The 12,380-nt window shown below is 30.9% G+C and overlaps 1 protein-coding gene across 1 annotated transcript; it reads right to left on the reverse strand.

Annotated features, from left to right (window-relative positions):
• Positions 1 to 4,435: 4,435 nt before the first annotated feature.
• On the reverse strand, positions 4,436 to 5,587 carry LOC122851940 (solute carrier family 66 member 3). Its single transcript, XM_044151477.1, has 4 exons — positions 5,278 to 5,587; positions 4,996 to 5,218; positions 4,812 to 4,932; positions 4,436 to 4,725 (listed from the first exon to the last, which is right to left on the reverse strand). Exons 1-4 carry the CDS (start codon positions 5,418 to 5,420, stop codon positions 4,595 to 4,597), a joined length of 618 nt encoding a protein of 205 aa, XP_044007412.1. The 5' UTR covers positions 5,421 to 5,587; the 3' UTR covers positions 4,436 to 4,594.
• Between the last annotated feature and the right edge of the window lie 6,793 nt (positions 5,588 to 12,380).

Below are 12,380 nucleotides of genomic sequence, written 5' to 3' on the forward strand. Positions count from 1 at the left end.
GACTAGAGAGATCTCTTGATTGGTCCCCAATACTAGCACACACTTACACAGGAAGTTGATAAAAAATGTTGTAATGTGTGATGCTTTTTGGGTATATGTAATGAGCATAAAAAATGATGGTGATGAATATTTGTATAAAAATTTATCTGAGTGTGTGTTAAATATTTTAGCACTCCCACACTCAAATGCTGATAGTGAGAGAACTTTCAGTAAAATTAACTTGGCTAAAACAAAGAGATAAGAAATAAATTAGCTGTACCAACAATGCGTGGAATATTATTAGCTAGTTAACATGTTCTTTCCAATGGAAATTGCATTAAATTTAAGCTATCCAAAGAAATGCTTCCACGTATGACTACAAGTACTTTGTATGATAAACCAAATATTAAAGAAAAAGAAAATTATATCGGTGATGATGATGATGAGTTAATGGGAGTTTTGTTTGATACAAACTAAAAATTTTAATAAAAAAAAAAATTAAACAATATATATTGTTACGTACTGGTATTTTAATATTTAAAAATAATTAATTAATAATTAATATTTGGTAAATTCAAGGGATATAGAACAATATCGAGTAGCACATAAATTTTTTCTTTTCATTTTTAATAATTATATTTCACTTTTAGCATCATGGACATTTTTTTATTTAAATATTATTTACTTTTTCAATATAAATTCTCATTTTTTACCTTTATTTTTCTTAGCCACAGTTGCACTTTTATTAAGCAACTCGATATTTAACATCCGTTGAATTTATTAATTATTTAGAATAATATCTCAGCAACAATTAAATGCTGACTATCATGAGAACCATCAATTTTGATTGGTCAAAGATGTTACCACCTAAGATCATCCCTACTTTTAATTTAAATTTTTATGGGAATTTTTATTTAATAATTTTACGGAGCTTCACTCTTGCGACAACTTTTGTTTGGACAATATCTAAATTAATTCTAAATTTTATATTTTATTACTTAAATATTACAATCAATTGAACTTTTAATTTTCTAATAAATAAAACTTTAAAAGTGAATTTAAATTAAATAATCTTTGTGTTTCAATTGTTATTTTTCCGTTTATAAATTGACTGTTCCTAATATTATAAAATTATTGACTGTGACATTTCTCCGGGGTGTTGTTTTCCGTGCTTTGAGTTCATTTTACGTTTGGATTATTCGAGACTATCAACAACAACAGGCGACCATCCAGATTGACACGCTCTCAACAACAATTGTTTCGGATTATTCTTACAACAAAGGTAGATCTACATTTATACACATTCCCTCCTAACCCGGTACCCTGTAGGGAATAACAGAATAAGAGGATTTTTAATTATAACCAGAGCCGGGAACTTCGTCTGTTATTTTAGCTTGCCGTAAATACCATGGCAACATGGTGAAATATAGTTTTAAAAAAAGACGATCTGAACCTCGTACATGGAAAAAATGGTCTCAAAAAATGGCCTTTTTTTTTGGCCTCTTAAAAAGAGCCTCAAAAAATGGCCTTATTTTTTTTTTTTGGCTTCTTAAAAATGGCTTTAAAAAATGGCCTTATGTTTTTGGCCTCTTTTGGCCATTTTTTAAGGCCATTTTTAAGAAGCCAAAAAAAAAGCCATTTTTTGAGGCCATTTTTTCCATGTACGAGGTTCAGATCGTCTTTTTTTAAAACTATATTTCACCATGTTGCCATGGTATTTACGGCAAGCTGAAATAACAGACGAACTTCCCGGCTCTGATTATAACGTGAAATACCAAGTTGATTTATTATAATTATTCTATGATTATTTACTTATTAAATTTTGGCTTTAAACATTCTTTCTTTTTTTTGTTATTTCATAGTTAAATTTTAATTTTTCAACTTGGTACGTAACAATATTGTTTTTTAATTGAAAATATATTTTACATTAAAGAGTACTAAAATTCATATGATAAAAATTAAAAAAAATTAATATGAAAAATGTCATTATTAATAAATAAATATATTAATAAAAATAAGTAAATATGACTAAATAAATAAATACTGATAAAAAAAAATTAACTGCATGTTTCATTTAATTTATTTCAATAAAAAATTTAAAATTTCCTTCTATACCATAATGGTGTCCATTTTACCATATTTTCCCCTACTTCATACCATATTGCTGTTTTCAGAGTTGGCAACCATTGGCAACGCTCAGTCAGCCACATATTTGACTATCAACAGTCTGCCAGATTCTGCCAGTTTAATTTATAAATGTTGTTTTTTTTTCATTAAATCAATTTTTTTGAATTAATACAACTGATTAGGAGACATCAAGTTGTCATCGAATTATTAGTTTGTTATAATTTATCCTTTTATAGCTCATTTATCATTATTTTACGTTAGTTGTTATTCAACGATTCTCACATGTACTTTCGTCAGAGTTAATTCACATATATACCTATAGGAATTGAGATTATAGTATTTATAAAAATTTAAAAAACATATTCAAGTTTAAAAAAAAAAAATGCAACGCGTTGAGATTGAAGTTTCTTGATACCTTACCGTGATGTTTATAATAACCACAATAATTCGTCCAGAATTTTTTTTTTTTTTTAGAATTTTTTGGTAAAAATAGTCTGGCAGATTCTTACAGATTCTGGCAAATTATGACAGATTCTTACCGATTCTTACAGATTCTCACAGATTCTGACAGATTTAGACCGGTTTTTGGAACAACTGCCAGATTCTGTCAAATTCTTACAGATTTAGACCGGTTTTCAGAACAACTGCCAAATTCTGCCAGTTTTTTTTCACCAGGGTTTCGACACCGAATTGAGAGGTGCTTAATTTATTCATTTTTTATTGTTTTAAATTGTTATTTATGTTACTTTTGCGATTGTTTAATCTTTAGATGCTTACATATACTGTTTTTATTTTGTTTTTTACATGCAATTGTTATTAACAATTAATTAAAAAATTATAAACAGGTTGTAATCAGTTAGCCGACAATTGACGGGCCGACATAAAACTAATGATTGTAATCGATTGTAATCGATTTGTACTTCAATGTAATGTATTTGTAATTATTAGTAACCCCCCTCATTAATTGTAATTAATTAATTGAAATTCTATGTTGCACTTAGCCGACAACTTATAAGGAACAGCTGTAAAAATTAATTTATGATTGTATTTTATAGGAAATCATTTGTACATTCCAAATATATATTTGTAATATTTGTCCGAGATCAACTTTTTTTTTAATTAATTAAATGAAAATTTAAAATTAATTGCCTAATTAAAGTTGTACGGCGCATGCGCGTAGATTTTTTTTTCTACAGTGTATCAATTGAGATGACAGCTGTAAAAGTTTAAATTGTTTTCGTAAATTGCTGTTTGTTGTTGAAAATTTTTTATTGTAAATAAACATCCACCGCCATCTTTTACAGCTGTCATCTCAATTGATACACTGTAGAAAAAAAAATCTACGCGCTTGCGCCGTACAACTTTAATTAGGCAATTAATTTTAAATTTTCATTTAATTAATTTAAAAAAAAGTTGATCTCGGACAAACATTACAAATATATATTTGGAATGTACAAAATCATTACTTATAAAATTTTAACCTTACCCACTAAAGACAATAAATTATAACAATCAGCATCATTGAATGTGAGCCTGTGTCGGCTTAACGCTCCAACCGAATATATTATATATTTGAAATATAATGAGAATGTTCTGAAATTTTGTACACAGTTAGATCTTTTCATTCTGAATACAACGGTATAATTATTTTCTTATGTTGATCGGTTGAATTTTTTGTAATTAATTATTGAAAATATTATTTAACATTGGCTCTTATGGAGATTGCAACCATTTTTTTCAGATAGAAAAAATGATGAAAAAGTATTGAAAAAATTCATACATATACTAGAAACCGAGTTTTATTAATTGCGCGAAAAATTTTCATATGTTGATCGGTCAATTAATGAGTAATTAATTATAAACTTTACAAAAATTAGATGTGGCAACGTATGGCAAGTTCAAACACATACACACACTCGCAGTCCCATATATTGTATACGGAGCGCAGGCGCTTTTCACTTTATTTTTTTACAGTGTAGCCGGATTTCAGTTTTGTCTGTGACGTCAGAAGCGCCCCGCAACACCCGCAATGGATTTGTGCATAACCTCTTTAAGAGATATCCAGCACAAATCAAAAATACAGATAGAGCCTTGAAATTTTTTAATCCTGGTAATCCCTCAAAGTTTATTCACTATTTTTTCAACTTTCTTCTACCTATACTTTATGCCGACTTTCTATCGCAATTTCTACAACCTTTTTCTACCTCCGTGTTGAAAATATTTCTTTGAAAGTTTTCCGCCTTTTTTCCAAATTGCCCGTTCCAGTGAAATGAGGGGAGTATTATAGACTAAGTATCGTAGGTATATCAACTTTTTGAAAAACAAGGTCTGAATTTTCATTTTTTTTCAAGAAAAAATACATCATCAAAGCAACAAATTTTATTGAAAATTGTTAACCTATTTCCATCTGGGCATAGCTTTCAAACTATCAGTTATCTCTAAAGACTGTCGTGTAATTATACAATCGATTATAATGAATGTCTTATAATTAATCAACTTTGGTTTGTCTTTTATAATACTGAGCAAAAAACATTATAGTTGAACTCAATACAGCAGAAACTGTATAATTTGCAAGAAGAAGAATGTCAGATGAGTCTATCCAAATTGTGAAAATTCTCGCTAAATAAATAATAGAAAAGTTGGTTATATGTATTCAGATATGATTAAATTATTTTTCAATTATTATAAAGAATCATCATCATTACTAATGTTTGTGAATGCAGAAAGAAGCCACGTCAAAAGGGAAATTGATGTTCCATTTTTCGTCTGAATTATCGCGATTAGTTGAACTATTTTACTGGATGCAGAAATGGGTGTACACATGGGCTGAAAAAATTTTTAGAAATAATTACCTACTGGTTAAATATATATTGAATAATAACAACTTACGATCAAAAATGTCAAAACAATTGCTGGTATTCTTTCCGTTATGAGGCAGACAGTGAATAGAAGGTAGCAGAAAGCAGCAACAACCGCAAAAGCATCAATTCGGTCATCACACTTTAAAACGAAATATAAAAAGATCATCTGTTCGAACAAAATGACGGGATATTCCATATATGATAATAATGAATATTGGTTAATATAATTATAGCTTGTCATCACGGTGTAGCTGGAAAAAAGTAGGAGGCATTAATTCATTAATTCAAATACTATATTTTTCCATATTACCTGAATAGATCCAGTAAAAGACTTGTTAGGGATATTCCATTAGTTTTTTTTTTTTTTTTCAATATCAAAATTTGAGGTATTTTTTGTACGAAACAGGCACCAATCGTTACTATACTAAGTAAGTTTGATATATTTTGATACATTGCGTCCAGTTTGTCGAATATATTATAGATACGGTTTTTTCGTCCACTATTACAGTTAACTGCAGTTAACTCAGCATTAAGGGCCCGGTTTTGTAGTCCATAGTTACCAGGATAGCTATTCTCGACAGAGTTGCCAGAATGCCAGATGCTCGAGCAGTGAAAGAGCCACCGAGTGGCGCTGAAGGGGCCAACAAGGGCCATCTTTAAAATCAAAAGAGCCATAAAAAGAGCCAAAATTCAAATTTCAAGAAATAATTTAGAAGAAATATTTTTTTGGTTTTATTTTTATTATAATTAATGACAATCTTTAATATATTTATTTATATAATATTCAAGCTAATTGAGGGCCAAAATGGTTCTCAAGGGGCCAATTTGGCTCTAAAGAGCCACATCTGGCAACTCTGATTCTCGACATAATTATCCCCTGTACCGGGGATAACATGAGAACACTCAAAAGCGATATAGTCGTTTGATGGAAACCATTGAAAAAGATACAAATAAAGCCATAAATTAAGGTGAATTTCCACAAAATAGTTATCCCTGTCGCCGGGGATAACTGAGGGGATAATTATGTCGAGAATAGCTATCCTGGGCCCCAGCACTACGTGTAAAGGCTTGTAGCATAGTTTTTCGACCAAGTTCTATGCCATATAGGGCATATAGGGTTGTGCGATAGTCACCGATATATTTAATGGCCGATATTATATCGATATATTATCGCCGATATTTTTTGACCCCGATATATTGATATCCGATATTTTTTCTGACAAATATCGGGTATATTTTTTTTTCAGAAAATATTGGGTGCATTCCTTGAATAAAAAATTTTTTTTCGTTTTGCAATTTCGCCCTGTAATACCGGCCAAAATTTTATAGGAAAAAGCTGTTTCGTGTAGTGGCAGTACTGGCACATGACATTATTTTTTTTGGCTTCCAATTATTAGATGGATAACTGTTCAATGTTTATATCAAACTGAAATAAATAGAAAATTGACTTGTTGTGATTGTTTGTTATTGTCACATAGCTCATACCACACATTATCGTAAACTGTAAAGCCTGGAATATTGCATAGAGAAATTTATCACTTTTGTCGTTTTTTCTGTTTCTAGTTTTTAGTCGGTATTACAGGGCGAAATTGCAAAACGAAAAAAAATTTTTTATTAAAGGAATGCACCCCTTGGTTTTTTATTTATTTATTTCACAAATAAGACTATTATAATTCATTTTAATAAATTAAACAACCAAGGACAAGCAGTAGCTAAGAAAAAGATGAAACTAAGGAATTAATGTAGCCCAAAAAATTATGTGGAAATTAATTCATTAAAAAGAGTTTTTAAGAATTAATTTCTCCAAAAAAATTAACATTTGGCAACATCCATTCCTTGGCCTATTTGTTAATAGCTTTTATTTGTTAAAAAAAAAATATTAACTCATGGCAATTGGGGTAAGGAATGGATGTTGCCAAATGTTAATTTCTCTTAATGAGAAATTCACAACATTGGAGAAATTAATTTATTAAAAATTATTGTTTTGCCAAAGAATAATCTTTAATGAATTAATTCATTAATTAATTTGATATTTTGACAGTCAATCATTATATAAATTATATATGTACTATACATGCGTGTAAATATGAACAAATAAATTTATTAACAACGCTAACCATTGTTGTTGTATTTTTTTAATGTTGGCTGTATAAAAAAAAACTAGTGTGAAGTTAGTGGTTCTATGCTGTTCTATGCTGAAAATGCTGCAGTCCAATTCACAGGGCAAATTTTTTACAATTTAGGGCTTTTTTTTACCGCTGATGGCGCTTGTAAAAATTTTTTTTATATAGATTTTACATACAAAAGCTTCACAAGCGCCGTGAGTGGTGAAAAAAAGCCCTAAATTGTAATGCCCTGTGAATTGGACTGCAGAGGATGATCTCATTAGGGCTTTTTTTTCCGATGGCGGCGCTTGTGAACTTTTTATATAGATTTTACATAGAAAAGCTTCACAAGCGCCACCATCGGAAAAAAAGCCCTAATGAGAACATCCTCTGAATACGGGAGTCCAATTCACAGGGCATTACAATTTAGGGCTTTTTCCTCCACTGGCAGCGCTTGTGAAGCTTTTGTATATGAAATCTATATAAAAAAAATTTTACAAGCGCCATCACCGGCAAAAAAAAGCCCTAAATTGTATAAAATTTGGGCTTGTTTTTGCCGTTGATGGCGTTAGTAAAATTTTTTTTATATAGATTTCATATACAAAAGCTTCACAAGCGCTGCCAGTGGAGGAAAAAAGCCCTAAATTGTAATGCCCTGTGAACATATATGTAATACTTCTATATTGCTATCAAGGCTCGATTCTTTCTCCATAGTAATGGTGTATTTATCCTTGCTTGGTGGCAAAACGACGCGCGCATGTGACACTCGAAGAACGTCGGAAGCCCACTCACACTATTATATCTAATTGTTAAATTTATTTGTATTGGTGCAAACAAAAATTTTTACATCAAATGTAGTAGTGTGAGTGAGCATCCGACGTTCTCCGAATGTCACATGCGCGCGTCGTTTTGGTAGGCACACGACAAGGAAGACGATAGAGTCTGCACCGTAGCCCATGCAAGAAATCCACTTATTGTAGAGATAGGACGTTAGCAATATATAGGAGTATTACATATATGCCTGTGGATTGGACTGCTGCATTTTTTCAACATAGTCCTCGGCAGCCATTTTCTAGTAAATTTCTAGTGAGATATAGTGACACAAGTGCTATGGCATAGAACTTGGCCGAAAAACTATGCTAGTGGCCACATGCCATAAGGAGGTTATGCAGCTATCACTCTTTTTTTTTTAAATATAATGAGAATGTTCTGAAATTTTGTACACAGTTAGATCTTTTCATTCTGAATACAACGGTATAATTATTTTCTTATGTTGATTGGTTGAATTTTTTGTAATTAATTATTGGAAATATTATTTAACATTGGCTCTTATGGAGATTTCAACCATTTTTTTCAGATAGAAAAAATGATGAAAAAGTCTTGAAAAAAATCATACATATACTAGAAACCGAGTTTTATTAATTGCGCGAAATATTTTCATATGTTAATCGGTCAATTAATGAGTTAATGAGTGAATTATAAACTTTACAAAAATTAGATGTGGCAACGTATGGCATGTTCAAACACACACACATAATGATCATGCACATGCGCAAGTGGTGCAAACTTAAGGAGAGAACAGTGGCGTCGAGCAATTAATTCTTGAAAAATAAGAATTAAAACAGCCGATCCAACCCCTCATGTCTTACGCAGCTGCAAACTGACTTTTTGCTGATTGCGCATTCAACTGCGCATGCGCAAAAATAAATAGGAAAAAAAATAAATACACAAAAGAAAGCACCTATTCCCGCAGTCCCATATATTGTATACAGGGCGCGGGCGCTTTTCACTTTATTTTTTTACAGTGTAGCCGGATTTCTGTCCGAAAAATGTCTGAAAAAAGGGGGTGGCCACATGTAAATTTATGAAGAAATAATTTAGCCAAAGAAATTAACAAGTGGGGAACATCCTCTCTTCAGCTGATATTTTTCCTATAGCTTTTTATTGATTTAAATCAATAAAAAGCTATGGGGAAAATATTAGCTAAGAAAGGAAGTTGCTACATGTTAATTTATACAGAATTAATTTAGCCAAATAAAATAACATGGGGCAACTTGCTTTCGTTAGCTATCATTTTTCCTATGGCTTTTTGCTTATTTAAATTAATAAAAAGCTATCAGAAAAATATAAACTAAGGAAAGAAAGTTACCACATGTTAATTTATACAGAATTGATTTAGCCAAAGAAATTAACATGTGGAAACTTCTTTTTCTTAGCTATACCATTTTTCCTATAGCTTTTTGTTTTTTTAAATAGACAAAATGTTATGGGAAAAATGTCTACCCGGGAAAGAAGGTTTATATATAATTTGTAACCGATTTTCTGACCTGCGCGGCGAGAACTATCGGCCAAGGTCAGTGTTGGGTAGGTATGATACCGGTGTATCATACAGCAGTATCATACAGTATGATACATCTCCATTATCATACGCCATGTATCATTAGAGTGGGTATAAGCAGAGTGGTGCCAAAGGCGAAAAGCTGCCCAGAAGTGAAGTCACTCTGCTATACCAACTACATACAAAAAGCAGGATATGGCGGAACTGAACCCGCTATTGGCACCACTCTGACAGTGTTGGGTTTGTATAATACCGCGGTATCATACCGGTCGTAAACCTCGGTATAATACCGGTATTATACCGCGGAGGTTTCATACTTTCATACTTTCATACTACGTTAGTAGCGCCATCTGTAGGAATTTTTCGTATATTACGTCACACACCATTTTGAATTGCTCATAATTTAAATTTAAGAATATCATTCCTTTAATTATAGCATAATAGTAATAATCTTCATCCTTTTCTCAGACTTTTGTCAGTAGTAATAAATTTATTGAATATATTAAAAACTATTGACAAATGTCTAAGGAAAGGATGTGGCTTACCTGTTAATTTCTTTGGCTCAATTAATTCTTTATAAATCAATATGTGGCAACACCCTTCCTTAGTTATTTTTTCCATAGTTTTTTATTTTTTTATTTATGTAAAAACCTATTGGAAAAATGTCTATGGACAGAATGTTGTTTACATGTTAATTCATAAAATATTAATTTAGCCAAAGAAAATAATACGCAGGCAACATCCTTTCCGTAGCTAATACTTTTCCCATAGCTTTTTATTAATTTAAACAAATAAAAAGCTATAAGGAAAATGGTAGCTAAGGAAAGGAAGTTGTCACATGTTAATTTATACGAAATTAATTTTGACAGAGAAATTAACATGCAGGCAACATCCTTTCCTTGGATAATATTTTTCCCATAGCTCTTTATTTATTTAAATAAAAAAATGGTCATAGGAAAAATGGTAGCTGAGGAAAGGATGTTGCCTGCATGTTAATTTCTTTGGCAAAATTAATTTCGTATGAATTAACATGTGACAACTTCCTTTCCTTAGCTACCATTTTTCCTATGACCATTTATTTATTTAAATAAATAAAGAGCTATGGGAAAAATATTATCCAAGGAAAGGATGTTGCCTGCATGTTAATTTCTCTGGCAAAATTAATTTCGTATAAATTAACATGTGACAACTTCCTTTCCTTAGCTACCATTTTTCCTATGACCATTTATTTATTTAAATAAATAAAAAGCTATGGGAAAAATATTAGCTAAGGAAAGGATGTTGCCTGCATGTTTATTTCTTTGGCAAAATCAATTTCGTAAAAATTAACATGTGACTTCCTTTTCTTAGCTACCATTTTCCTATAGTTTATTTATTTAAATAAATAAATGGTCATAGAAAACGGTAGCTAGGAAAGCATGCTGCCTCGCATACAATTTCTTTGGCAAAATTAATTTCGTATGAATTAACATGTGACAACTTCCTTTCCTTAGCTACCATTTTTCCTATGACCATTTATTTATTTAAATTATAATAAAAAGCTATGGGAAAAATGGTAGCTAAGGAAAGGATGTTAATTACTTTGGCTGAATTAATTCTTTAGAAATTAACAAGGAAGCTACATCCGTTTCTTAGCCATTTGTCAATAGCTTATCATCTGTTCAAATAAATTAAAATACATTACTGTTGTTGTTTTTATAATCAAATATTGTTCATATTATTTGTTTATTCTGTAATACATCTATTAATATATCAACAAAAAATTTGACATTCGAGAGTTTTATGCTGGTATGGTAGACAATTTTGATGCCATAGGGGGCGTTCCTGAGTTTCATACTTTCATACTTTCATACCGGTATGAAAGTATTAAACCCAAAAATCGACCATTTACCCAACACTGCACTCTGATTATACCCACTCTATGTATCATTCATTGAGAGCGCCTCTACATTTAACTTTTTAAACTATTTTACTGACGCCATTTTGCCTAGGCAGCGTTCGATAGCTGGCCGAGGCCAAAAATCCGGCCAATTTTTTATCATAGTTTATTTTATATGTTCGTAGTGTCAGCACTGCTACATTATAATTTCAAATATTTACATGGGATTTTATCATAGTGAGTTTTTGATTTATCAAGTTGTCTTTCTGTTGGCCCAGGCCGAGGCCCTCGGCCAGCTATCGAACGCTCCCCTATCCGCCATTGTACACATATTTGGCGCTCAAAAACAATATGTCAACATCCAACATAATATGTAATCTCAAGAATTTATTAATATTTATTAATAAATCAACTAACGAAAAATGATTGTTTGTATTTTATTTGAATAATCTCGAAATTACAATAAAAAAATGAGATAATCGACATGATATGTGGGCAAGGAGCGTTTTGACAGGTTCTAAGGAACATCATGAAATGCCAGGAAAAGAGATAGTTTCATTAGCTTGCAAAAAAAAATAATAAATACAGTAATTATGAGATTATAATCACACGGATAATTTAACATCACTCAATATCACAAATATATTTTCCCTGTCGTTCTTTATGAGGAACGTATTATATTAATCCGGGAGACCTATTTGCCAAGTTGACCTCTTTCATCATATTAGCATACTTGAATATATTCCAGGCGAACTCATGAGTCAATTTTTTTAAAAAGTCATAGTATTAACGGTTGAATTGTTTTCTCGTATAATGTTTTAATTCTAATAAAATTTTTTATACACGTTGATGAATTTATTTATTATTAATCCTGTAATAAAAAAGAAAGGTTTGACAGCTGTGTACAGTGGTGTGAGTGAGAGTTTAATAAATCATTTAGTTCATTTTATAAAAAAAGAGGGCACTTTCAACTATCATATACTTTATGTAGTATAATACGTATGATTATATGATACCCCGAAAATCGTCGAATTACCCATCACTGGCCAAGGTTAACAACGAGGATTTCTCACCATCCTCCTCTAAATCAC

Source organism: Aphidius gifuensis, linkage group LG3 (genome assembly GCF_014905175.1).
Source record: "Aphidius gifuensis isolate YNYX2018 linkage group LG3, ASM1490517v1, whole genome shotgun sequence".
NCBI lineage: Eukaryota > Metazoa > Arthropoda > Insecta > Hymenoptera > Braconidae > Aphidius > Aphidius gifuensis.